General features: G+C 44.9%; 4 protein-coding genes across 4 annotated transcripts; 3 read left to right on the forward strand and 1 right to left on the reverse strand.

The window, feature by feature from the left end:
* Positions 1–1468: 1468 nt before the first annotated feature.
* PtA15_8A591 (uncharacterized protein) lies at positions 1469–2420 on the forward strand (the record flags this gene model as incomplete). Its single annotated transcript, XM_053172036.1, has 2 exons — positions 1469–2242; positions 2379–2420. The coding sequence occupies 2 exons, from the start codon at positions 1469–1471 to the stop codon at positions 2418–2420; spliced, it is 816 nt and encodes a 271-aa protein (XP_053023240.1).
* A 5159-nt stretch (positions 2421–7579) lies between these two features.
* Positions 7580–8875, forward strand: PtA15_8A592 (uncharacterized protein; the record flags this gene model as incomplete). Its single annotated transcript, XM_053172037.1, has 2 exons — positions 7580–7654; positions 7733–8875. The coding sequence occupies 2 exons, from the start codon at positions 7580–7582 to the stop codon at positions 8873–8875; spliced, it is 1218 nt and encodes a 405-aa protein (XP_053023241.1).
* A 7271-nt stretch (positions 8876–16146) lies between these two features.
* PtA15_8A593 (uncharacterized protein) lies at positions 16147–19690 on the forward strand (the record flags this gene model as incomplete). Its single annotated transcript, XM_053172038.1, has 6 exons — positions 16147–16330; positions 16389–16754; positions 16853–17071; positions 17147–17654; positions 17720–17820; positions 17946–19690. 6 exons carry the CDS (start codon positions 16147–16149, stop codon positions 19688–19690), a joined length of 3123 nt encoding a protein of 1040 aa, XP_053023242.1.
* A 1056-nt stretch (positions 19691–20746) lies between these two features.
* PtA15_8A594 (uncharacterized protein) lies at positions 20747–27475 on the reverse strand (the record flags this gene model as incomplete). The annotated part of the gene is made up of 16 exons (XM_053172039.1): positions 20747–21615; positions 21712–21781; positions 21886–22332; positions 22417–22694; positions 22795–24103; positions 24171–24373; positions 24440–24781; positions 24882–25035; positions 25138–25530; positions 25600–25842; positions 25921–25986; positions 26078–26282; positions 26349–26602; positions 26698–26923; positions 27011–27138; positions 27209–27475. 16 exons carry the CDS (start codon positions 27473–27475, stop codon positions 20747–20749), a joined length of 5454 nt encoding a protein of 1817 aa, XP_053023243.1.
* Positions 27476–27514: the final 39 nt, after the last annotated feature.

The following is a 27514-nucleotide window of genomic DNA, read 5'->3' on the forward strand; positions in this document are numbered from 1 at the left end:
GAGTGTTTGGATTTAGCAAGGAAAAAACAAGCAAAGTATTACAATTTGAAGAAGAAACCAGCTCCAGTGTACAAGGAAGGAGAAATGGTATTGTTGCTGCGAAAGTTTATTAAGACCAGACGCTTAAACTCCAAATTAGATTATAGATACATTGGGCCGTTCCAAGTGGTGAAAATGATAGGAAGCAATGCGGTTCAGTTGGATATAAGTAAGGAATATCCTAAATTGCATCCCGTCTTTAATGTTTCTTTGATTGTTAGGTACATTGGTCCGAATGCTTACTTTGATCGAGGATTGATTGAGGGTATTAAAGAAAAGTATTATGCGGACGAAGATGTAGTGGATTGGACGCTGTTGAAATCGATCTTGGATGCACGACTAGTAAGGAAGGGTAAATATGAATACTTACTTTCGTGGAATAATTCTACTGTTGGGAATGATACGTGGGTTGCTGAAGAACATCTTCCAGAGAAATTGAATTTGCGCATCAAGAAGTTTCAAGAAGTTCATGGTGAATTGTTTGGCCTTGCGAAGCGAAAGAGGAATAAAAAAACGGCCACAGCTTCGGAAGGATTGTAGGTATAAGGTGAGTCTTATTTGTAACGACTGGGATTTCTGTTAACTATCATCTACACGTTTTCTAGAATTACAATCACGTTTTCTAGAATTACAATTAGAATCGAGCGTAACACGATAGCATCATGCGCTTTAAGAATGATAAAGATAATTATCGTTCTTTTGTAGTAAATTAATTTGAAATAACTCGGTTGTTTTACTAATATGATCTCGGAATTATTCATATATAATTCTATGTTGTATCCGTCTTTGTCCTCTTCTTTTTCTTCTTTCTCATCTCGTTATCTTTGTTCTTTATTTCTCATTACTATCGGGAAATACTAAATACTATTTGATTCAAACTTCTATCCTCTATTGATAAAGTGATCCTCATTAGAGTTCTAAGAGGATCATCTTTCCCCTCGTTCTTATGCTAGGCTATCTTGCCAATTGAGATAAGAATAGTAGGTGGGCCCTCACACCCAGCCTCAGTGGGGGCGTGCAGCAATACTCTGCCGGTCTCTTTCCGCATAAATATGTCACATTATGACCTGTTGGTAGTGTTTCATTTCATCTAACGTCCCCCCTCCTCCAGCCTCCTCCTCCCTCCAATAGAAGCTGGGTGTTTCATGCTGTCAGTGTCGGGTTTGTTTGAGGGCCTTGGACGTGGGGATGGTCGAGCCGTGATTTGCGCGGGGGTTCCACGTGGAGTGTGACCAAGCAGCAAATTTCAGCCCACAATCCACGACGGCACGCCGCAAGATTGCACAGAAATCCGCTCAGTGCGTTTTATGCCCGGAAATTGGACGACATGATTTTATATTTTATTCAACATCTCTATTGGATCCTTCCCTTGATCGACCATGCTTTTGTACTCACCACATCGGACCCAGAAGGGATAAGGATTCCTAGAATGCTTATGGATTTAAACGCGTTCCCACCGGATGAGCTTCCAACTACGTCTCGACTCTGTTCCTTACAACCGACTCCTTCATCAGATGCTCCGAAAAGAGACTATGTCGCACAGAGTTACCCGCACTGGTTGGCCTCCGCGTCAAATAACTTTCCGGCGAATGATCATTCGGCTAATCCCCGCAAGCGGAAGAATGTTGATGCTGGTATAGAAAAGATGGCGCTCATTGACCCGGCCCAATGGCAGAAGACTAGTTTAGAGTACCAAAAGGACTTGGAAGTCGAAAATGAAGTTAGTAAACCGCAAACAGCTGAGCCCGTCAACTCGCAAGAAAAAGAAAAACCAGTGATTGAGAAATCCGGCACTTCGCGCAATGATCGAAATATGGACATTAGCCGACTCGAAGAAAGTGAAAGAAAACGTGTACCGTTCAACGTTAAAAACTGGAGTTTTGTTAGAACAAATTCGAACATTCAAAGTAATGAGGATAACGAGACGGTGAAGAATTTTTTCAAAGCTATGACAGCATGGAAAAGCGATGTTGAATTGAGTGCATTGAAACTAGAGCCTCATCAACACGGTAATGAAGAGTTCTGGCTTCCAAAACAGTATGAAACATCCTTTATTGGCCGGTTTAGAGACAATGTAGTAGGCTATCCAGATGAGGAAATCTTACCACGTAGTGCCAGAGGATTAGAGATTTTGAAGACCATCTTGAAACTATCAGATGAAAAACTCGATCTTGAACGTTACCCGGTTTTTTCGAACCACATCGTAGAATACATGACCCAAAAACTCCGGGAGCATCTCAAGCATGCTTGCAACAAATCCTGGGGGAATATTGGAAACATTGCAACAAGAATTGAATATATCAAGAAACTAACCAAATGCATGGTTTTCCTTCATATAGTCCTTCTTTGTCTTTTTAACGAACATGAAAGTGGAATATTAACCAAAGGTTACATTGAAGACTATCTGATTGACCTCGGCCATGTCTGGCGCGATATTGAAAGCGGTTCAAATAATATGCTCAAAGATGATGTTGGCCAAAGAATGCACGAATTTCTGACCTTCAAGCAGAATTGGCCAATTACTGGCGCAGGAAGTGTCCTGGGCACGGCCTGGAAGATCGTTCGACACTGTGCAAAAGAAAAGAGTAATTTTTTCCCAGCAGACCATGGTATCGTTGCGGAGATGGTCAACAAGCTAATCCTTTATTCAAACTATGGAACCATTCTCAACAAAGCCCAAGCAAAAGTGCGGGGGCGGGAAGCAAAAAGTAATAGAATTAGAAACCTCATAGGATCAGTGCCCTAGTCCATTCATTCTTATTTTTTCATCTGTTTTTCCCAGCCTCTTAAGCAAAGCCAAGATTTCAACATACATCAAGCTGTGTATCCATTTTTCAGGAAATTTAGGGGGAAAAATATAATACGAGGCATTCACTCAATTACAAATTTTGTTCTATCTTCTTCTCCACTGGGAAGCCAAAACTTACATGCACCTCTTGAAAATTGGGGGAGTAAATTCATCCACCCCTGCTGCATATGTAGCTTGATAAAGCTGATATATTTTAATTATTACTGTGAATGGATCTTGAGTGTGACAATTAAATTGGAGAAGTCATGCACAGAAACACACATACCATGGCCAACATAAGTGAGAGATGGGTTCTCTTGAAAAACAGTATTTTCATCACAAATCCATACATCTTCATGATACCTTCTGACCTCTGCTGATCGAGCATATAATGGTTTTTTAGCTTCTTTATGCAGCTTGCCGGGGGGCTGAGAACAGGTTGGGGCAGCTTCCATGTGGGGTGCTTTGTGCCCATTGGCGCGGGCTCTAAAAAGAGCTTTGACCTGTTTTTGGTGAGGTGTGGACGAACTTAGCTAAGAGCATCCACCCTTGTTGCAAGCTTAACAATGATCAATGGGTCTTTCAATGTGACTGTTCTATTGATGACCACGTCAAAAGACTGGTAATCAATAGAGTGGTCTTTTGATTCTATGACCGTCCGGTATTTTGATGTGACCGTTCTATCAATGATCAACTGGTCTTTTGATGTGACCGTTCTATCAATGACCAAACGGTCATCAGGGGGTTTCAAAGTAGACCCGCGCGTGCATGCAGGTCACTTTGCATAACCCAGTTTTGCGGGGAGACTGCAAGTCAATGTTCAACATTTCAGTTGAACGCCGGCTTGCCTTGCCTTGCAAGTTAAATGCGCGGGTCTACTTCGAAACCCCTTATTGATAGAGCGGTCATTTGATTCTACACCCGATTCTATGACCGTTCAATCAATGACCGACTGGTCACAATTCAATGACCGGTCTTCACAAGTCATCAAATGGGGCACAACCTCAAGGAGGTGTAGCTGGGATGATGATGAGATTGGTGCCAGAGGGATGTATGGGGTACATATGGAAAAGACATATCACCACGGATGTTTGCTCAGCACTTGCGTGCAAGTGCCTTCACCCCTCTCTTTAGGAACCCTTTAAGATCTCTTGCAGAACTTGACACCAATTTATGCGTAATTTTGGATTGAATTTATGCTCAAGTGTGTCTGAATTGATGCTGAATCTTGTATGGATTCATGTTGGACATGGTTTCATATCAACCTGATATCCACCCCAACTGGACTATTTGAGTAATTGTATCTTTTCCAGAACATGGGTTCAACTGCATTGCAAAGCAATCTCCATTTCTTGGCAGAAACCAGATTCTTCTTGATGTAATAATATATTTTCATTGATCATGTGCTTATTATGCCGTCCACACTGCTCAAAACATGTTTTCATATATGAGAAATAAAACTTTTGGCTTGGTAGGTATACCTTTGTGATTAAAGTGCATAAATTCAATGAATCTTATTTCTGTTTTTATCACTTGAGATATTTATAGACTTGTGGAAAAAATTGACATAGTGGATACTTATATCTTTTGTATTGATTGATGCTATAAGCATCACATACTTTGAGAGAAAAGGTGATTTTCTTCTGAACTGAGCTAGCTTCACTCACTGTCTATCCCCTTGATGTTTTATTTTTGCATCAAATGATGAAAAATTGTTAACTGATCAATCTCCATAACCACCTTGTGATCTTGCAGGTGGCAGATAGGCATCTGGGCTGCAAGCATTCTCACATAATTTCCTTTAGCAAATTTTATGATTTTTTTCACAAGAGAGTTGGAAGTCTGGGCTAAGTTCAGGGGAGCCCCATATTATCCAGGGTTTCTTAATCACTTCAGAAAATCCCAAAAAAAGAATGTGTGTACATATAGGTGAAAATATATATAATTCTTTTAAACATTTCATCTAATATTCCGGTGTTGCGTGGGCACTCAGCTCAGCATTGCTTGGCTGTGTGGTAATATAGGTGTCACACAAACGTATGGGCGTACAGTTGTGTGACAAATCCTTCCAGCTAGCCCCTCAGAAAATGCACACCGAATTCAAACCAGATTAAAATCATGATTTAAGAAAAACTGTCATATTTTTGGCAAGGATAAGATACCTTCTCCATATTATACCTTGGCCCAAGGGGACCAAGTTCAAGCAGCATTGATAATTACTCTGTCACCTCACACACCTCCTTTTGAATTATGTATGCGCTGAAAATTATAAAAAGAATGTTCCAGAGCAACCTGTAGGACATATATATGGGTTTACACAGAGGTTAAAAATCATCATGGTCAAAAAATTCTTATCTTTGGTCAAAATTATAAATTTAGTACAACTGATCATAAAGTTGGGCTGGGTTTCAACATAGTTATGGTGTACATTATACGGTTACATTACACAAAACATCTGACATGATTCCAGGTGACATCAGTATAGATTGTGCATTACATGACCTGGTCTTTGAACCAAGATCAGACCAACTTCAAACCAACTTTGAACCAGTAACTAACAAGGATCGGACCAAACCTTGGCATGAATTGTGCCAAGGCACTCGTAAACAGGTGCTGAGCAAACATCCGTGGTGTATGGGGGTGCGGGGGGCAGTTGGTAGACTTGTTAAAATCTCCCTTAAAGAGGCTCTGTAGCAATGGGTAAATCTAGCAAGCCCTAAAGATTTACCAAACAACTATTTAGCTAACAAGCCCTAAAGAGGGAACGGGAGTGGAAAATGGCTTACATACTTGGTAAATATGCCTTACTGAGTGGGTTTACAGAGATAGTGGTGGATGCTCCAAGTCCCTTGATCGGAGGTGCGCAAGCACTGTCGCGAAGCAACCCTCCAAAGGAGGGACTTATGCCCCTAGCTTAACAAAGCCACTCAAACAGAGGTCCGGGGGACCCGCGCGGAGCGCTCTCCATAGGAGAGGCTTACTTGCTATCCCTCAATTTTGGAAGGAGCAGACGGGATATTCAGTGCAAAAAATAAAAATACAGCCCTATAAATTGTAATAAAAACAATTATGGTGTTCAAAGTTGGTTTGCATAATTTTATGCATGCATAAATCATAAAATCATTTTTGCAGGGGATATGAGTGTCTGATTATGTAATACAAAATTTCCTCACCAAAATATTTTCATGATTTTATGATTTATGCATGCGTAAAAATATGCAAACCAACTTTGAAAACCATAAATAAAAGAAAACTGAATAGACAGTCTTGTAGCCTTGATAAATGCACAAATTTTGACACCTGTTCCAGCCTCTCAATCCAAAGACTGCAATCCCTAGTGAAAAAAGTGTCAAGGCAGCAAAACAAAATTCCAAACCATGTCTCAAGTTTGGAAGATCCATGTGTGGATCCACATTTGGCCAGAGGGAAGCCTAGGGAAGCACAGTGTTGATCTTAGCTTATGTACATACAATGTGTCAATTTACATACAACCTAGAAAGCATGCATATTTGTTGGTCCACAGGATCTACAAGCAATACAGCCTTGTGAATCCTTGTGCAGCTCCATTTCTTGAGAAGTCACTTTTCAAAAATTTATCAAAAATACATTGAGGGTGATACAAAAATTCTGAGGAGACAGAATTGTAGAGGAGATGTCAAAGGGTCAGAAAGCTGTGGCTCAGACCTTTGGAGGTGCTGGGGGCGGAGCTATTGAAAAGTTAAAAAAACCTTACAGCCATTTGGTACTTTCTGCTCCCCTATGAAATTGGGGATAATTATTAATATGCAAGTCCCTCCCTGCGGGAGGGGCCGCTCCACAGCCAGAAACAGCAATCCTCCCACCAGGGGGACTTGTGTTAAGTTAGCTTACCCCCTATCTCACAAAACAGTAGGCAGCAGAAATCCCATCTGGCTGGGGAAAATTTTCAAAAAATTGAACTGTTTACATCTTGAGTCAGGTAAAAGCCATTGAAAATCTGAGCAGACAGAATGGAGGACTTCCTGTTGCAATCTGGGAGCAATCTGAGAGCCTTCCAGATTCTCAAAGCCTAACTTTCCCTGCAAAATTTGGCTCAGATCTGGGTCTGGAAGGGGTTCCCAGATTGACAGGAAGTCCTCCAATTGTCCACCTACATCTGCCCTTCCACCTGCCACCTCCCTGAGGCAGTGGTGCTCTATTTCCACCTTTGAATCTGAAAAGGAAAATCAGGAATTTGTGAGCGCTCTTAACACAGCTCCTTGGGTAAATCCATACTTTGACACATGCCAAAGATGGTCTTATGTACAACATCCCTTGAGTCTGACAGACCAATACAAATGTGCAACCCAATGTGTGTGATTATCAAGAAGGTGGTGTTCAGCTGTCAGGTTTCAGAAAAACATGCACTAAAACATCTGCTAGCACTTGCAAGAAGGCAGTCAGATGTCTTGTGTTGGATAATTATTTAAAAATCAGGTTTGGGTGTTAAAAATATAAAAAAAATGTGAGCAGAGAGCCTGCATGCTTCTTGCGCATCTTTTGGGGTAGCTCACTTGGCCTCCAGTACATTTGTGTAGCTGCTACAGAACAAAACATAACAAAAGGTCCAAAACCTTCTGCTGCCTACTGGGTAGGGCGCATCTGATCCAGGGACTTGGCTAAGTTCGAGGTGTGGACATGGGCTGTCGGCCCGGGCCCGAGCCAGCATCACTTGGCTTGGTGCAACGGTCAACCCCTTTCTCGTCTCCATCAAACAGTTTCTTATACATCGCAATGGAAATCCAGTCGATAGCCGTCAAGTCATTCCAAATCATCCAACCAAACGATTCATCCAAGCCATACGTTCTTGTGAGTATGAAGTATTAGTTGGCTTCGTTGATGTCTACCTTCACATTCTGACCTCACCTCTTGTGGTGGTATGTCCAGTATACAATTGAAATCGGCACCAAGCTCAAATCTTACACAATATGTCGGCGTTATTCGCAATTCGAACGCTTAAGTGAGGACCTCAAGGGGGAGCTGGACTCGGCTACCTCCCGTCGTTGGTTGCCCATCTTGCCACCCAAGTCGACTAGCTTTCTCGGCTATCTCACCGGCTCGAGCAGTCTGATCAACCAGCCATCAAAAATTGTGGAGCGTCAAGCTGGCCTTGAACGATGGTTGAAAACAGTAATCGTTCACAAGGAGCTGAAGGATAAAACTTCAAAGAGCCGGGCGCTCATGGATTTTTTAGAGCATCCCTCAACGCTAAATTCGAATTCATCTCTATCAACCAAGGCGAGCAGCATGGGTGGTACTTCTGCGAACCCATTTACGTCACAGAGCTGGCTGGCCGAACACAATGAAATTCGGGGCAGTGTCAGGGAGATGCATGATCTACTCTCCCGTCGGGACGAGCTCCATCATCAGTCCACTTCCACATCAGCTACCCTCACCGAGCTGAACCGGATCAACGTCACTGCAAAGCGAAACTTGGAAAATATTACTGCTCGCCTCGGACGGCTAACTGAAAGCCTCAAGCAATTCACTCAACCTACCAGTCCAAAGGACCGTACCATTCTTACTGGAGGAGAAATATCTAGGAGAATGCAACTTGTATCTACATTACAAGACGATTGTGAAAGCCTAAGTAAGAAGATTTTGGCTCGGGCAGAAATCGGGACTGGGATCCGGCAAGCGAACCAACTGATTTCCTCGGAAGCGGCGTCACGAGACCGAGCAGAGCTGTTAGGAATCCATAGTAACAGTTCGACTAGTCGACCGACAACAAGAGTCCTCGGTCCAGGTGGATCAGCTTCACGTAATCTTCCGGCGGAGGAAACAGCTGAAACCAGACAACGAGATAACAGACAGTTGATCGACCACCAGCTCCACCAAGTCATAGGCCAAACTCAAGATGAAAAATTGAAATCCCTCACCGATATCCTTTCGAGACAAAAACAGCTCGGCTTGATGATCCATCAAGAACTGGCCGAACAGAATGAAATCTTGGAAGACTTGGATAAAGACCTCGATTCGGCTTCGAGGAAATTGAAGGATGCTACTAAGAAGATTAATCGGCTCACTTGACCTTTTCTTTTATTTTTCCTCTGGCGCACACCGAACTCATCAATGAAGATCAAACTGTTTTCGGAATATTCATTTTGGATCAAGTTTTTATCAACGCTTGATTCAACAGTAATAAATTTCTATTGTTTTTGTGTAATCGGCCGCAATCGTTTACTTAATTCATATTTATTAATCAACGGGGGGGGGGAGGGGGGGGGGGGGGGGGGGGAGATATTTCAACTAGATCTCTTGTATGTTTCTTTGGACGACCTCCTCCTTGGTTAGTTTAATTGAACCATGGAGGGGTCTGTGATTTTTCATACCGTTGAATATATGCAATGTAATGAATAGGGGTTATAACTTATTCCAATCTTCTGCAATCATTAGGAACTCTTTTGCAAAACAATTGCTTTCCTCATATCTGTTTAGGATGAAGGAGATCTAGCCCAATGACACAATCATTCCTCCTGGGCAGGACAAAGTTGGGTCTACCACGAGTTTTTCAGCCCGCAGAAATCCTCCTTAGTAGCTTCCTCCCCAGCAAATCAGTGCTGCACTAGCTCACCCTTGGATGACTCTGTAAATAGCTTTTGAAAAAATCACGATCACATAAGTAAAAAAACTGAATATCATCAAGCAAACAAAACTGCAGCTCTGGGTAAGCTGTAGTAAATAGTTATTCAAAGCTAGAAACCATAACAACACATCTGCCGCAAATAATATCAGCCCAGTTCACATGCATTGGATCAACACTGTTTTTTTTGAAACTTTTTCAGGTCGGCAGATCCGTCTGGAACTGGTTTTTCTGATAAGTGGAATTTTTGGGTGAAATTCATGATAAAATGTGATAAAATCAGTGTCAAGGTTTCCAATTTGAACCAGGCTATTATACACACTTGCCAATCCAGATTCCAAGACTCTGCACTGCAGGAACATGTACAAAATGCCTTTGCAACCAGAAAGCTACTTAGTACTACAACAACCCCAAAGGCGTAGCCGAAAACTTGAAGGGACTGCATCCATCCGTGCCAAAGCCAACAACAAGAAGGAGCTGCGATACCAGTCAATCTTACACCACTGAAAAGAAAAGGGTAACCCCAATGAAATTTATAATGATACAGTAAGTAGCAAAGAATCCCCACCCCCTACATTACACTTTCCCACCCTCTGCCTTGGCTAACTATGGTCCCCTAGCACCAATACTCACTGTCCAATCACTACTCCACTTGCACTCCTGCCTCCATTGTATCTCATATGCCTCTCTCCAATGCTTGCCAATGTGCCCTCTCCACATGACCTGCTTTGTTTTTGGCTCTCTCAGTGCCACCTTAGCATGAGACAGTCCCTATTCCACCTTATCCATTTCCAAATCTGTGTTCAATGTCTGTGCCTGTCCAAGTTGTTAAGTGCATTAATAAATTTAACATGCTTATTTACTGCCCACCTGTTCCAATCTCCGCAATCTACAGTACTGCAACTGACCACCACACTGAAAAAATCATCCTCCACAAAAACCTTAATCTTAAGACTGCCCCATGAAATCTAGAAATAGCTATCTGTAGAGGTATTTCCCAGCCATCAATAGGCTTGTGGGGATCAATATTTTATAAATATATTATCACTGATCAGGACTATAATCTGTGAGTGGAGGGATATTTGGGTCCTTATGCACAGATTTTATGTGGTCATTCAGTCTCATTCAGTCAAACCTGTGATTATTGACATTCAACTTTTGCCTCATAGACTTGGTTCTGGACTGAGTACAACAGATGAGTAGGAGCTATAACTAGTGATAAGAGATGTCCCATTGGACTAAAACCAATTCCAACAAGATTTACAAGCTGAAACATAACCAAAGAAAAAAAAAGAAACAACTTGAGAAAAGAAGAAATAGAAGCAGAAGATTTGGGGGAGTGGATCCTAAGAAAGAATTGGTGACAGATCCTTTGCGGAGAGAATGCAATGTGGAGTGTCCAGAAAGCTCCCAATGTCCCAAATAAATTGTGCTACCGCCTGTGAAGCCCCCGGCTCCCACTTCCTCTGAAGGTAATACTCTCTCTCCTCTTATAAACGCTCTTGGTCATTCTTCTCTCTTGTATGCCGGCTCCGGCCTCATCTCTTTCTTGCTCATATCAATAACTCTAAAGTCTAACCCTCCTGACTGCTGCTCTTGGCTGGTACTCTATATGTAGCCACTTGCGGCATGCTTACATTATCATTTCCCTATAGTTATATCCTAAACCGTGCATATTAGCTTGTCTATTGCGACCGGACTTTCCCAAGTCTGGTGTGAGAATAAAGGTTGGTTGGTGGGTAGAAACGTCCACTAGCCGCCTCTTTCAAGAATATATATGTGTCCGGGCTGAGTGATTATTGGTGTCTTGGCTCTGCACTGCTACTATCCACTAGCCTTCAGCGCTCCTCAATGAGCCTGATCTATAGCGTAATAATCCACAAGTGAATAAAGCTCTGCACTCCGCAAGTAATCCTGTAAGTCAAGATAAGTTCACGTAAAACTCTTCTAATACTCAAGTACATCCGTAAGTGTAAGTACAATGATGAGTAGTAAGTAAGATGATAGAAAGAAGAGAGAAGAGAAACTGTGAACCTCCACCCCCTTCCTTCCCTCCATGCAATTCACCTTTCCCACCCAATCCCACAGATCCAACACTTTCCCGCACTAGTACGTCAGCTCCCCCTTCTTTCCCGCATGTCACTATCTGCTCCTCTCCAATGCTTGACCTCCCAAAACCTCTGTCTAGCCCCGTCAGTCAGTCTCTCACCACCGCCTCCACCCCAGTTCCACTGCTTTGGCTGCCTTGGCTCACCTGCTGACACGCCGCTGCGACCAGTCCACGAGTGTAGTCTGCCGCAGTCCAGCCCTGTCTTTCCGCTCTGGTCCGCCTATTCAATCCGCAATCCGTGCATTCCATCTGCGCGTGACTTTCCGTAAGCTTTCTTAGTGTTATTTCTGACATCATCCTGAGTGCTTATGTCACCAGAATGCACTCTGCGCTCAGCCGCTCTGTGCATTCCTGCCCGTGCTATCTCCAAGTGGACATTCTACCACACCTGCCTATATAAATCACCACACCAGCTACTCCTTTTGTATCCTCACAAGACCCTACGAGGCTTGTGCTTCGCGCGAGGGGCGCCAGCCTGCCAACTCAGAAGGAAGGACTGACTCAGTTTGCCTCCTCGTTGCTCTGTACCCCTTCATGGCCAAGGCACCACCAAACAACAGGTTTGCACATACATATTCAAATCTTAGAGTATTCACATTTGTGGCTGCAAAAGCTTGATCAAACCTGAATCAAAATTCCAAGTTTGTTAGCCTATTGCATGTGTAGTGTCAAACACCTACTGGAGGACTGACCTGCTCAGCGAAGCCGAGTAACGCATTGACAAAGCCAAAGCGAGATCATCCGAACCACATCAAGTGTCTTCCCCCGAGTTTTACCAGGTGAATGCAGCTCTATGGGAGATAGCAAGAACCGCATCCACCAGGAGAAGCCAAATGTTTAACTGAACCTGGAGACGATGGCCCCACGAGCACGCGTGGGGAAGGCAAGAATCGGAGGTGTTTTGAAGGCCAACAGAAGCTCTACCACATGGCTGAATATTCCTTACCAAAATCAGTATACATCTATTTTCTATTTCATGTTTTATTAAGAATCACTACCATGCCTACCTCCATGACACCGATTTTTTACATTGCCTTCTCATCCACCGTTAATTTTGTTTTACCCCAAGGAGCAAAAGCGGGCCTTCTTCGCAAGCCTTGCTTGTCAGTCAAACCTTGTTTTTGTGCCCTTGCTATGGCTGTGCTCCGTGGAGATATGTCGCGCAAACACTTGAAAAGTTGAATTCATTTCGGACACTATTTATTTTTCCTGCCTTGAGACCAACCCCCCTGACAAATATTTGGTCCCTCTGGTGTACATACTGTGGCAAATAAAACTTACGTTTGTGATCTACGCCCTACATTTGGCCCTGCACTGCCGAACGCTGAGATAAATCACGAACTTGCACAAGCTGTAGCACGCGTCAAGCTAAGTCCACTTCCAGCCGTCACGTCATAGGAGACTCGGAATCAGATGAGTACTCGCTGCTTGCTCTGATAGAACCCAAACCAACTATGCATTCACGTGGAATTGTCATAATGATGAAGGAGATAATCTACTCAAGGGTGATGCGTACACCTCCCAATAACCACAAAGATGAACCACGTTCCCGCTCGTTTCTTCACCGAAAGATTCAAAGTGTATCAACACTGCATCAATTTGGGTTTTTCACGCCGGACCCCAAGAAATAGTAAATGTCTGGTATGGCACAACATTTGACACAAAGATCTACCATCCTGAATCTCAGCATGAAAGACTGAGCGCTCTAGGGTGGCAGTGTTCACGAATATGAAGACTTTGTTGGTATTTATATTTACAAAATCATTTCTCAATCTACATACATACCTCTTCCCACTGCTGCTAGTCAAGTTTTCCTTTACAAAATTATTTAGGAAATGTTATTTCCATGTGCTCAGATTTGAGTTTTTTATTTTTCTTTCTTTCTTTTTTCCCCTAACAACCTGTCAAATGCAGATTCAGCCTATTGCAATGCATACATTATTGATCATGTATAACATCTACTTTTCCTTGGAATTCAAAACACCAAGCAGTTAAAAAAGGCTTCATTAACATGGTGAGAGATCAGGAATAGGAGCGATCCAGAGAGAGCTGGCAAAATGGTCCGAAATTGCTGCTGGGGCTTTCGAGTGTTTTTGAAGTCGCTTCCGAATATAATTTCACACAGAATTTGGCTACATGATTGCCCGTGTGTATGTAATTCCCATAGGAAAGAGTTGAACAAACAAGGTATCGTAAGAGTGTAGGAAGTATGAATCCTTATCGATCTTGTCGTTCAGGATAGGGTGAAACCCTGGCGAACAATCTCTGAATCTTGTTGAAAGAAAACAGCTTAACATCTCAGGATGGCACCTGTTAAGTTCCAGTTTGGATCAAACCCGATAAATACGAGGCTTGAGTACAGAATATATCAAGTTGTGATTTCAAAACTGGAGCATTTCCTTCGAAAGAAAGAAGATCGTCGATCGGGATCGAAGTGACGAATAGTCTAATCGAATAGACTAAACACTGCCCAAAAATGTTACAGCTATATTCCAGCCAGGGTGATTCCATGTCAATGAAGAAGCAATATACCTGCTTTGCTGGTCGGCACATGACATTGTCAGCTCGGATGAAAGCATCGGTTCATCGCTGCGGTCGGTCTCTGGTCATGGTGAGCTGGTCTGGCCGCAGACCGTGGACCCCTAATCACTCGATAACGACCGGGTTGTTTTTGTCGGTCCTCATTTTAATTTTTATTCAAGTTTATTTCTCCTCAGCTACAGTTTAAGCCTCTCCTTCCGAGAGTGTCCCGGGGCCGCAGGACGCGGACTCGCGCCGGGACCCTGCGATCGAGAGGTTCAATTAAGCTCGTCCGGGATCGGCCCTGGAAAATAGCAGCAGACTCCATTGTAGAGCTGACTTCGCATGCATGGCCTGCCCTCAGCTCTGCAGTGTTGGGGGTATACAAGAGGCGCTGATGCTTCAGTAGACGACATGCCAGTCAGAATTAGCAGTCCTGCTAGACAGTAGATGATTATAAGACGCCAGCAACTACTGAACATGTACCGAATCCCTTAACAATGGTTGTGGCTCTGGCTAGCTTTCCAATTTTCCTTCGTGAAGTGTCTCTAGCGAAGTTCAGCTGCCTTTGGCAAGCTCAACTAAGGTTAATGGTGTGCATAGCCCGGACCCCAAGTTATTACTGGGTACGCCATCACAACTGCCAGTGATGATTGGTGCCATCCATGTTTACGTCAGAATACCCACCTACAACTATTAATCTCTTTTTGGCCTTGAGCTACAGAGGTTTTTGAGCTCAAGGAACCTTGCATGTAATCTGTCGCACCAAGTTTTCCTCCATCGAAACAGGGCTCTGATGATCAATTACTTCTCCTTCATGTCATAACTGTGTCTGGCCTTTGGGCATCCCGAAATGCCTTGCCCATTCACAAACTCGGGAGGCACTCCAACGGAACAGACTTTAAACATCTTCGGAACGGAAAAGCAAGAGCTTTTTTTGTTTCAAGGCTTAGAGATCTTCCGGTCATTCTAATGCTTAGCGCTCAGCTGAAAAATATGTGGACAGAGTATAGGCTTTAATGTTGGTTGGTCCAAGTCAAAACGACGTATGTATGTAGGCCATCGTTCCTCTGCCTAACCCAGGCAACTCAGTCGTAGGATTCACCAAAATCAGCCGTGTACCGTCATCCCTTCAGTCATTTATTTTCCAGAATTCAGTTCTTGGCCCCCCCATCATACAGCCAGCTTTAACGGTCTGCCCCCAACCATTGCGAGCGCTATTTTTCCGCGTTAAATATACCACTGGCCCGACTTGAAAGTTGGCCGATCACGCTTCGATGGAAGACGGTCTCTCTGTTTCAGGGCTAAACTCTATGATTCTCCATTACGAATTCCGGGTGGCATCTCTCCGTGTCGTACCCCCGGCGCCCACAAGCTAGCCAAAGTCAAATCATCCGCCAAAACTTGTAGTGTTTTGTTTGTCCACAGACATTCTACTCTAGAATCTCTCTATTCGTGGTTTCTCTCTCTTTTTTAAAATAAGGCGACATCCATTGGTGGTGCATTGATTCGTCCAAGGATTGGTTTTTTCTCTGTTGTGGAAAAATTTAAGCTTGGAACGCCTCTTCCCAAGTGATTCTTCTCGCGGCCCGACCTACCCTTCTATATATCCACATAGAGCTCTACTTTTATTAGGATCATTTCCCAACCTTCCGTTTACTTAGCCTCACTAAAAAAGCCCCGGAGTGCTTTTGTGGAAGTTGGCTCCGATCTCGCCTATCTTTGAAAACCCCGCCAGAATCTCGAGCCCATGGCAGATCTACCTTTACTCTCTCAGTGCGTTGCTTCCGAACCCGTCGTTACCTTGACGGGAGATTTGTCTAGCGGAAGGCAATTGCGCAAATCTTGCCGGTTTTGTAGGGTTTGCCATTTTGTTTTCCCTCGCTCTATCGTCTCCCTCCCACTATCTCCCTTCACTCATCCGCTTGCATCCATCATCTGATTGAGATTGGATCATTACTCGGGCTTTAATTTCCATTTGCTCCCGAATCGCAGTCTAGGAAGATACGCTGCACCGGAGAGACAGATATTGGTTGTTTAGCTTGTCGGAACAGGAACCAGAGGTGTGTATACGAGCCAACAGCCGCCATGGGTCGTCCTCGCAAGTACCCCAGGACAGATTATTGTGGAGATCTAAACGGGTCCCTATCGGTGGAGCTCAACTCCCATACATCACCTTACTTTCAACAAGGGTGGAATCACTCGACATTGTACATGCGAAGTCTGCAGCCTCACGAGTACGAACAGGGACCACTCGGAAGCTTTGAATCAGGTAACGATCGTCAGCGCGGTGATTTGCCCGACAATATCTGACCATGTGTGATGAATAGGTATAGCCCCAAGCTCATGGAGATCAACAGACGGCCACGAGGAGACTAGAAGCGGTCCGTTTCATTTGGATCCCTCGGCAAACATGTTACGATATCGACCACTCATGCCTACATTAGGTGGACTGCCTATATCGCCGGATCATCGAAGGGTATCTTCGACGCAAAATCACCCCGGGGGTGATGTCGCCCTTTTAAATCAAATGCTTCCTGCCCCTAGTCCAGCAGCTTCACTTGGGAATTCAATGAATTTCCATCCTCCTTCGACTGGGTCTGAAGAGGCGAGATTTCAGTACTCAGCCTGCTCATCCCGAAGGATTTCACTTGATCAGACCCAAATGGATCCCTATTCGATAGGTCTAGCCGGAGGTAGCCTATCCCCCCTTTTTGCACTTCACATAGCTCACGCAGCCATAATATGGTACATTTGCTGAACTCACCTTCTTGCTTTTTTCATCTTCTCACAGGAAAACTTTCGAATGACCATCGACATTCAAGATCACAATCCCCACATTCGGTTATACCTACGGAACCAGGCCCGTACTTATTGGTAAACACTCATGAAACCATCTCGACCTGTGACGCTGCCCACATATTTCAGCATTTTAAAGGGACCACCCTCCATGTCACTACGCAAGCCCATCTAGAGTTCATTCTTCGAGAGTATCCCAACAGCTATGCTCCAGGTGAGGAGTTATTTCTTCTTTCTGGCACTAAAAGGATACGTGAAATTAATCCGGACGAATCACCTCAAATTATAGTACCGCCTCACAAACATCCTAGTGTATTAGGGCCAAAGCTGTATCATACAATGTTGGCGGATGTGATTTCTTGGTTTGTTTGTGGACAAGCATCCGTATCTGATCGACCGGATAGTTCTTCCGGCACTCAAGAATCTTTATTTATAAAGATGCTCGACTACGATCGCGGTGAAAACAATTTCCAAGAATCAACAATGCACGCCGGCGAGGGTGGGTCCAACCCTCTGACACAGCTGACTTACCAAGAATTGGATTTTATCTACTCGCGATGGCTTTGCGGGAACCCTTTCGCCTTTCTTTTCAACGATGCAACTCCCACCCAGCAGTCTATCCACCTTGCCGAGAACAGTGCATTTTTGGCAACGGTGATTGGCTGGCATTTCTACTTGAGCTCGCATAGCCGTAACTACGCCTCTCCCCAAACGCCTCATCCTCATCTGCACATACCAGCTCGATGTCATATGCCGTTTTTCGAGTACGCCGAAGCACAGTTGATGAGCAGGGCGATGTGCGTCAATAGGTCGACTCTGTCGATAGTCCAAGGTTTAATTTTACTTGGAGCTTTCCGCTCAGTCGATTCTCAGCCCAGATGCGGTTGGGCATTGCTGAGTGTTGCACAATTACTCTCGAAGGAATATTTGTCATCATCGAAGCGTCTCAAACGTCCACGAAGTGTAAGCGGGGAGCTGGATATGGAAGAAAATCAAATGCTAGGAATAAATTGGCTTCTTTGTAAGATTCAACTCGGTCAAAACTCTCACTCGAATCATTGGAAAATGTTGACCAGTTTGCTTTGCAGGCCTATATAAAAGTTGGACACTGCTCTCCATGCAATTTCCGAAATCAAAAGTGCACGCCATGATAAACGCCTCGCCTTCATACCTGGAGGCATATTTAAGTCATGCCCGTATGAATTCTAGCAGCGTCCATACTGAGTGGGCGAACCGCATGCTTCTCAATACCAGTCAAATTCTGGAGGTCTTCTGCACGTTGTGCCAAGAAGATCCTCCGCATACAATTCTCCCGGACCCCACGGCGAAGCAAACCAGTAATGATTGGCTATACGAAAATAAGCTCTATCTGATTCGATGGTTGATGGATACAGCCAAGATGAGGTGTCAAGTAATGGGCACATACGATTCTCCGCCTTCTCACCCAACCAGAGCGACCGGTCGTGACATCCGTAACGCCCATAGCAATATTGTGCTTGCAGTCGTATTTAGTATCTTTGCTTTAAGCCGGTTAGTGCACTTGGAAGATATAACTCCCTCGAACTTCACAAGAATTCCAATTCCGATCTTCCGGGACGTCCTAAAGTTGCTCCAAATAATCACTGCCGAGGGAGCGGATTCGATTGTGGCCATCGGTTCCATCCATCAATCTGGTACTTTGGGGGAGGCACTGCTGCTGCGAATTCTGCAAGGGCTTTTCCCATACTTCTTAATATTGGCCCAAGCTTTCGCCAATACCCTTCGTGATTTTGCAAATACCTCTACGTCGGATTCTACCCACTTGACCAACCAGTTGCTGGAAGTGGTCGAGTCTCTCGGAAGATTTGCATCAGCTGGGCTGAGCTCGTACCCCGCCGAGGACTTTCAAGTAATCGAGGAGGTCCGGGGCAGAGTGGTCTCGCTCTCGGTCATGCTGAGAGCATCCTTTCAAATCAGTGGAAGTCAAGAACAAGCAGGAGCCTTTCAACCTCCGGACTCCGTACCCTTCTGTGAAACGACTCAGATTCAGAGCTTCGTGAAGCCTTCTCGAGAGAGCGAGCGCCTCGCTTCCGAACCCTTCGAAAACAGCGTAGTGAGACAAGCCCATCACATCCCTACCAATAGCTACTCTTCAGAATCGACCGTCATGATCAATTCTTACTCGAGGGCTACTCAAGCTGTTTCCACTGAAGGCATATTCGACTCCAATGACGCCGCACAATTGTCTTTTCAAATGAGCTCTGCAGATATAGGAGGTGTCTCATCATCACCCCCACCCTCAGACCCTGCTTCCTCAGCTTCCTATCCATTTCAAACCAACCACGATCCCGAAGCTAAATCCGAAAACTTACTTATTCCCTCTCAGGGGTCCGGACTCTTGCTTTCTTTTCCTGGCTCTCAGGGATTAATTGAGCCTAGCGAAATCACCGGCACCGAAATCAACTCCCGTCCAGGTGTATTCGGATGTCCCAGAGGAGCAGACCCATATTTTTGTGCATTGGATTCTTCTTGGATTAACCAGCCCCCTCTTCATCAAATCGATCTAGAATCTCACTCGCATTCCCAAGCTTTGGATTCTTTCCCACGAACCAGAACTCCCCATCATCTAACCCCTCCACTGGGGAGCCCACCGGGCTATCGACTCCATTCGCCTTGTTTGGATTATTTCCCTAATAATTTGGAGTTTCACGAAAGTTCTATGGGAAATATTCTCGTAACCGATTCGACAAGTAGGTCATTTGTACCGCAGGAATTGATCGAACCTAGTTCAGGGTTTCAATACGACGCCTTTGCTCGACCAGAGACTTCGCGGCCATCGACACCGACCAGGTAAACTCATCAAGACGACTTTTCGGCTTTGGAGCCGTACCATAAGTTCTCCCCTTTCCTTCCCTCCTATTTGTTAGCAAAGAAATCATATAAGTTGAATATTATGTAACCGTCCAGTTTTGTTGTGGCTGTGCCAGGGATGGAAAGTGTTGGAATATCACTATTCACCGACCATCTTTCCTCATTCTTTATTTGTTATCGATATTCATTCTTTCGGCATGTAGGACTCACCATAACGCTTGTACCTAGATTATAGATTACTTAAAACGCTCAGTACAAGGAAATACATTCATCTGTTTTGATTTTTAAAACTTGCTCTTGAATTATGGCACTTCGGTCGTGCTCGCGGTCTCTCTCAGGGACGCGTCGCACCTTCGGTCCTTGGGGCCGGCAAAGCTAGAGGGGGATTTCTATTCTTCCTTACTGCATTATCATTCCTTTACATTAGGGACCTTGACTTTCATATGACCTGTTCAGTGTTATTTACCTCGGAGAGGATGAACGCAGTCTTATCTTGTCACCAGTAATAAGCTTTATTATCACAGGTATCACCATCCGGTATCATTGCTCTTTCTTGATTGGTTTATGAAATTTTGAGCCGGTATCATTACTCTTTCTTGCTTAAATTTTATGGGGTCTTGACTCTTCACAGTGGAACACATTTTTTTCTCTTTTTTTGCAAAGTTTTCCATATGTTCGGCTGAGGTGAGCACCTGAGCAGAGCAGAGCTTGTCTGAATAACTCTGCTTCCGGAACCACGAATACCGGACTGACCTTGCTGACAGTCCCCCTATTTGTGGATGGGGGATTCGGAGGGTCCCTGCGGGATGGCTAGGCCCTAGTCACTCCGAATATCAACATAAGCCAGGACTTATGAAGCTTTGAAGCAAATAAGCAAGGACTGCATCCCCCCACAATTAAATTATTTAAGTTTGCATATGATTTCTTGTACACATAACTACATGCTTTAACAGAACCGAGCCGATTCAAGATTACAAAAAAAGAAGTTGGAATGATCAATTGTGAGTGTTTAGAACAGGATCGTATTATAAAAACCACGTCAACGTCTCTTTGCACGTTTAGAGCCTGAGGTTGTCGGCGGATTAACAGGGGCGGCCGCGCTGCTTTTCTTGCGGGTACTTCTCGCTGATCGTAAGGTTGGCCCGGTGTTTGATGAGGAGCTTTGATCGACGGCCAATGGAGACAATCCCAAGCCTTTCCGCTTCTTGGTCCGACTAGAGTCTTGTTCAGCAACGGCTCCGATGGATGCTTGTTGCTGCTGTAATCGAGTCTGTTCGGCTTGGTGCGCTTGGACAAGCTTCTGTTGCTCCTGTGCCACCAGCAAATCTTCCCCAGACAGTCGACTTGCAGGTGGAAAGAGTGATCTTAAGAAGTGCAGGGGCATGGTTGATAGTCCATCAGTTATCAGTTCGTGTTCAAAACAAAGCCTTTCACCTCGGATGGGCGCTTCTTCTTCTTCTCCTTCGGATCCATGTGCCCCTCCCATCTGTTGATCAGAGCTTCTTTCGCCACCTATTTCGATTTCTTCTGCCCTCGTTTCTTCTCCCTCAGCGTTTCCACGTTTCGATTTGGGCTGTCTGCTGATCAATCTTTTCGGCTCAGGGATCTGCTCAACATGACTCAACGTTTGGCATTTCAAAGCGTCGATGCTGATGAACCCAGGTCCACTCAGATCCATCTTCTCTAACTCTTCCCACGGTTTTTCCTCTACAAACTTCACTGCGCCATCCCCGAGTCGCTCTTGGAAGATTGTGCTCGAGCCACGCAGAGAGGAGCCAAGAAGATATTTCAGTCGATTGCTTGGGACCAAGTTGGCCCCGTCATCCAAGTTGAGAATGGGAAGATAAAGCCAACGAAAACGTTTCCTAAGAATGCCCATAGTTGCTGTTAAGCAGGAATCGTCCGGCACTGTTTGTAGCAAAGCCGAAGAAAAAAGCGTAGTTTTTAGAAGATGATGATAGGCCTTGACAGGTTGGATCGATAGAAAATGGAACACTACTCAACCTGTGGGGAAAAGTAAAATACTAATGGTGTCCATAATCTGATTCTGTAATGCAGAGTCGCCTTGTACCCGCTAAATATTGGAGACAAGTTTGTCCGGGGGTTACGAGTTAGAGATCAAAATATCAGAAGACGATGGGATTGACGAGCGGCCGTGAAGACTGGATTTGTCCTTACCAGAGCTATTTCGATCCAAATCTCGGCAATCGTCTGTTTGAGGGTTCCAAGATGCTGAGTAAGCCCAGGTAAAGACCAGAGCACGACCTGAATTGAATGGAGTAGAGCGCGCATGATCCGATATTCCATGCGCTTGGGATTCAACCCGCTTGGTTCGGAGGCGGTAAGGCGCGTGTTGAGGAGTGACAAGCCGGACTTCAACTGCTGCCAATATGACATGTAAGACTCGACCGTTGCATTACAGCCTAGCGGCCCGCAACCACCAACCACCTTGATCATGGCATCACCATTAGGTTGGTATGTTCGCACAGTGAGTTGATTCGTGAGGGTGGTAATACATCTGCATATGTGGTGGATACGCAGAATTTCAAGCGCTGAGTCGGTGTTATTGGGGCTAAGTAGTTTACAAATTGACATCCCCAAATACAACGACAATTTTAGGATTAACTGCGAGTAACATGAAGAACATCAGCCAAACCACTACTTGTAGGTAAAAGCCGCAAAAGGTGATGGTTGGGTGCAGAGACTCACAGCTTCAGCTACCTGTTCCGGAAGACAATCTAGAAAGAAGGGCGATGCATCTTTCGAGTCCGTTAAATGTAGTCGCTTAGCCATCGTCTCTACAAGTGCTCCCAGTGTACTGGTGAGATCGAGTGGTGCTTCTTTGTTAGTTGTCATCTGGGGAGGATTTTTCGACATTAAAACACGTATATGAAGTTGAAATTGTCTGGTGCGGGCTGCGTAATTAAAAATACAAGTGGCTTTGAAGATTGATTCTAAATAAGGATACTTTTGATTGACGAGGTCAGCTGTAGTTATCAAACGTTAATCTGGTCAGCGCTCCGAGTAATAAGATGTCGCAGAGATAACGGGAGAATAGACCAATACATTGTGTATATATTAACTTACTCGGCTGGGAATAGGGTAAAAGCTCATCGATTGAATGAATCAACTTTGTGTGAAAGATGGTACCCAGATCATTCTTGCTGACGAAGTCCAACATCGGATTCAAGAAAACTGCAGACTGAGCTGGAATCTGTCTTCGGAGAAGGTTGGAGCCACGGCAAACAGTACCTCTCAGACTTTCAAAGACATCGAGAATTCTTGCGATCAGCTGCGCGAAAGACTCGCGTTGTTGACCGGCTGGATTTTCTGGCGCCTCGGGATCAAGCGAAAGTTCTGAAACAGTTTTGATTGAAATAAGCAAGGATAGCAGCAAACGGCTGCAAAATGCGGATCCTTCATCACTCTGCTCAAACCAGAGTTTCCGTTCGACGCTCAGTTTCCAAGTCCTGACATATTCCTCAATCGCGTGCTCTACATCTTTAGATTTGAAGGAAACTTCTGGGGTGCCTTGGTTTGTGAAACTCTGATGACCTTCCGAACGAGAATGTGATGGGGTCATCATCACCGCAAATTCTTTGTCTGGCGAGTGTGAAACCGGAGAGCATCGATCGGTATGCTGCTCAGATAGTGCTTCGTTGACGAGTTCGTAAATCTGTTTGACTTGGCGTAACGCTTCCTCTGCTTGCGTCGTTTGAGGGGCACGATGAAAATCTGAGCTATTATCTCCACAGAGGTTTACCAACAGTTGCGGTATATCGTCAGCCAGGGGACGTATTGCATACTCTTCGAGACCCACTTCGATGCTTATCAGACCGCACGACATGAGTTCAATAATTAAGCGACGGATGTTTCGACAGAGAGACCGCGGATTGTGAAAGAACAGAGATTTCAGGCTTGGGCCCTCCGCCGCTATCTCTTCGCCCTCTTCGCCCTCCTCTTCTTCAGATGTCATTTTGACGTCAGATTTATCCACTGGTTGGGAAAACAGCCCCTCATCGTCCGAATGGGGATAGTTGGTATGTCCGGCTCTCATAAGGCAGCCAATCAGTCCTTCCTCATAAAGCACGTCGAGATCTTCACAAAACTGCATGATTACTTCCCGGAAGTGCCCCCAATTTTTACTTGTAACCTGCGCGCTATCGCCGGTGTTTTGTGAGAGGGGTTCTTCGAATTCTTCCTGTGAATATATTTTGAGTGCAGCTATTAAAGAGTTCCACAGTACCGGTCCCCAGTCCATGTCCGATCGATATTCTTGCCAATATTTGAGCACCAACTGCGAAGCTTGGTCTGTTGAAGGGGATTGAATTAATTGAAGGATCTCTCGGGTACGAGAGGGCAATGTCTCTCCACCAGGGGGGGCCGTCATCATTTCCTGTGGTATATGTGTGAGCAAAGCTAGCTTACAATAAACAAAATGAAGAAGTAGGAGCAGAACGTACATCAGAGACCGGGTGGTATTCCTTGTGCAGGACTTCCAGAATTTGCCCGTCGACGGCGTTACTTTCGATCACAAGGTTTCGCAGATATCGCACGAACCCACGAACGACTGGAAATGTGCCCCCAATCAAGCGACGAAAGTGGACATAGATGGCGAATAATCGGGATATGAGATCGGCGAGTTGTCCGTTGATCTCCAGAATCTCTTTGTGATTAGAGGCGGTCATACAAATAACTTGAAGATAATACAAGTTTGATTGAAACGAGAGACTGAGGTCGGCGCATGCTCTTTCATCGCCCCGCAGGGCTTCCAATCGGCTCAAATCGATCTGGACGATTCTCTGCATAATCTCGAAGAGTGCAGTGTACGCCTGGCAGGCTTCGATGAGTTGAATTGCCCAGGTGAGCAGGGCAGATGCCATCTGGGGATGGTTAGGAGCTTTGCCGACGAGAAAACCTGAACCCGAGAGGTTAGGAAAGGCAAGTTCGCTGACAAGATTGACGAGGGCGTTAGGTAAGATTTCGGCTAGTAATTTCCTGTTAGCTGAACTTGGTTGGCGAACATCAAGTCGGCGTTTAAGTAGTGAGGTGAATCTTCCGTAGTCTGCAGAAGCTGAGATGATAAAAGAAGTGTTTTGTTTGCGTGATATGGAAAATTCTTGCGAATCAGTCTGTGCTGCAACTTTCAAGAGATATTAAAAGTGGTTGCAAACCTATAGCGGAGTTGAAATCAGCGATAATAGCCATCAGTCCATTTCGCGCGGAGTCACGACCAGGTGAGCGTTTGATAGAACTGCTTCGCTCTCTAGACGCCTTTGATGACGCTAATGGCATCCATTCACTCAGTAAGGCCTGTAAGCCGCTTGCCTAACAATCACGGGTGTGTCGAAAACATAGTTCATCGAAAACTGAAAATCAGATCAAGTGCCAGTCTACGTGCTACAACTGGATGAGATAGACTGTATCTACCTTTCCTGGCACGATATCGCATTCAGTATCACCTTTGGCTACCATTCGTTGTACGTAAGCGCCATAGGAAAAAATATTCCGACGTGAAAGTTCTGAGAATAGTCGGACCAACAAGTCGCCGCCTTCGATACTTTCGATCTGTTCCAACCAACCAACGAGGATATTTTGAAACTCGTCTGCATTTTTCTTGTAATCGTGTTTTACGCATGACAACGTGCTGGCGACCAAGTGGACTCTTTTGTCAGAGGCGCGTAAAAACGTCGTCGCCCAAGAGAGTAGAACTTCCAGCCTGTCTTTGAAGGACACCGAAATATGACCGGCTACTGATGGGTTGAGAAAATATTTATAATAAAGCTTTGAACAATCGTTGTAATCTGTATAACTGTCCAGGATCTTTGGTTTGGCGTGAGCGCTCGAAGACACAAGTTGTCTGATACAGGCATAATCAAATATGAAACTCACCTCGACTAACTGGGCCCGCCGAGTGAAAATATTAACAACAACTCCAGTCCCGATGCCCACTTCACCAATCAACTCGCTTATTCGCCAATTGACAGCATAAAAGTCGCCTTTCAACATTTCCCTAAGTTGATGGGTCTCTGAGCTGGGTGAAGAATTGGCCAATATGATGTCTTCGAGTAATACCTTGTTTGAAATCCATATATCGGGCCAAACGAAATTATCAGGAGAGAAAATGAAGGCACTCTGTACGTAATTTGTTGGAAAAACCGTAGTCAGAAGAATATTCCTGCAATGTGTTTTAGTTGAGAGGAATGGCTCTACCTGAACAGCCAACTTGAGCCTACGCTCCAGCTTCGACAAAAACAAGGTTGAAGTTTGCTTGGCAATCTTGAAAGAAAGTAAGAAAGAAGAAATTGATTAGCGCCACAATACATACGGACCATCTTGGGCTCATCTGACAATAAATGAAAGTACTCACGAAGCGAATCTGGGACAAACAAGCTTCGACGAAGCCTCTGACCAAGTTAGAAGATAGACTGAAGCGCTCGAGTACTGAGTGATGAATTTCGAGTAGGAAGTTGATTTGGGCGAGGTTGGCAGTCTTCAATTGATCTATGAGCCATTTGAAGAATGTGGGCTGATCGAGCAGAGACTCAAAATACAACCGCTTCAGCAGCATGCGACTAATTTGTGAAGGCATCAGTAAACATGATGTTTGGGTGGAGATCGACAAACGAAGAGCAGTTTACCTTTGATTCCATTTGGCAACCCAATGTTTCCTTGTTTCGGGATCTGAGAGAGTACTCGACCTCGGCTTACTTCTTACATTCATCGCAGCCAAGCGACTGCTGGTGGTGATCAAGCTTGTAGTGGATGATGATAGATTCATTTGTAAGGGCACAGTGACTTCTGAGAGTTGCTTGTAAAGGAACTGGCAAACATCGGATGTAAAAGAAAGTGTGTATCGGATGTGACTGAGCTCGTTCTTGTTTCTTTGGGCATTCTAAAAAAATAAGTTTTTTTTTTTTTTTGCGAAGATCTCAAAGTCAGGTCAATTGACATCGAGATTCAGCTCCCAAAGAATATTTGAGATCTCACGATTTCATTCAATCCGATCAGTCGAATGTACCAGGTTGCCCGCGTGGAATCTATCTTGCGTGTGACGAGCATCTCCAACAATTTTTCCCCTTTGAATCCGTGAGGAACGTTTTTGGAGAGTTTCAGTAGTGGAACCGAGTTATCAGCCAGCTCCCGCAGCCAGTTTTCCCGCTTCTGTTCATTGAGCGTAACACGTCCAGGCACTTTGATTGTGGACTCGGTATCGCTAAGTGGCCAGCAGAAGAGAGGAAAATCAGTTAAATACGTGTTGGGGATGTTGTCTGGATTTGGTTGGAGATCGAGGCGGACTTACTAGCTGCTGATGGCATAATACCTGCGTCTAGCCTCGATTAAGGCCGAAAGGGCGGAGGAGGAAACGTTGAATGTAGCCTCATCGGTAATTTTCTTATAGATCATCTGATGGGCTGAGAACGATTCAGTCTGTGTGAGAATCAATGGACTATCAGCAAAAGGCTTTCTTCGCGGAAGGGACAACAGAAAGGAAACTAACTGAGACGAGCATCTGGGCCGAAAAGCCCCATTGGACCAACGACTTCGTGATCGCATCCTCGTGTTGCCCAGGGTGAGTCGGATGCAAGCCGGGGTAGCCCAGCTCGGGCCGGTTGAGTTGGGTGGGCAGCCGCCATTCCGGCGGCTTGAGCTGGTAGATAGTCAGTGCCGATGAGCCCTGCTCGTTCGCTGATGTTGCAGAGTGCTGGTTATCCGATTGGGCTTGGGCGGCTCGAGAAGGGTTGATGGGGTTGTGGGGGTGAGGCATGACGTTGAGGACAGAGGGCCGGAGTGTGCGAAAAAAAAC

The sequence above is a fragment of the Puccinia triticina genome, chromosome 8A, assembly GCF_026914185.1.
Source record: "Puccinia triticina chromosome 8A, complete sequence".
Taxonomy (NCBI): Eukaryota; Fungi; Basidiomycota; class Pucciniomycetes; order Pucciniales; family Pucciniaceae; genus Puccinia; species Puccinia triticina.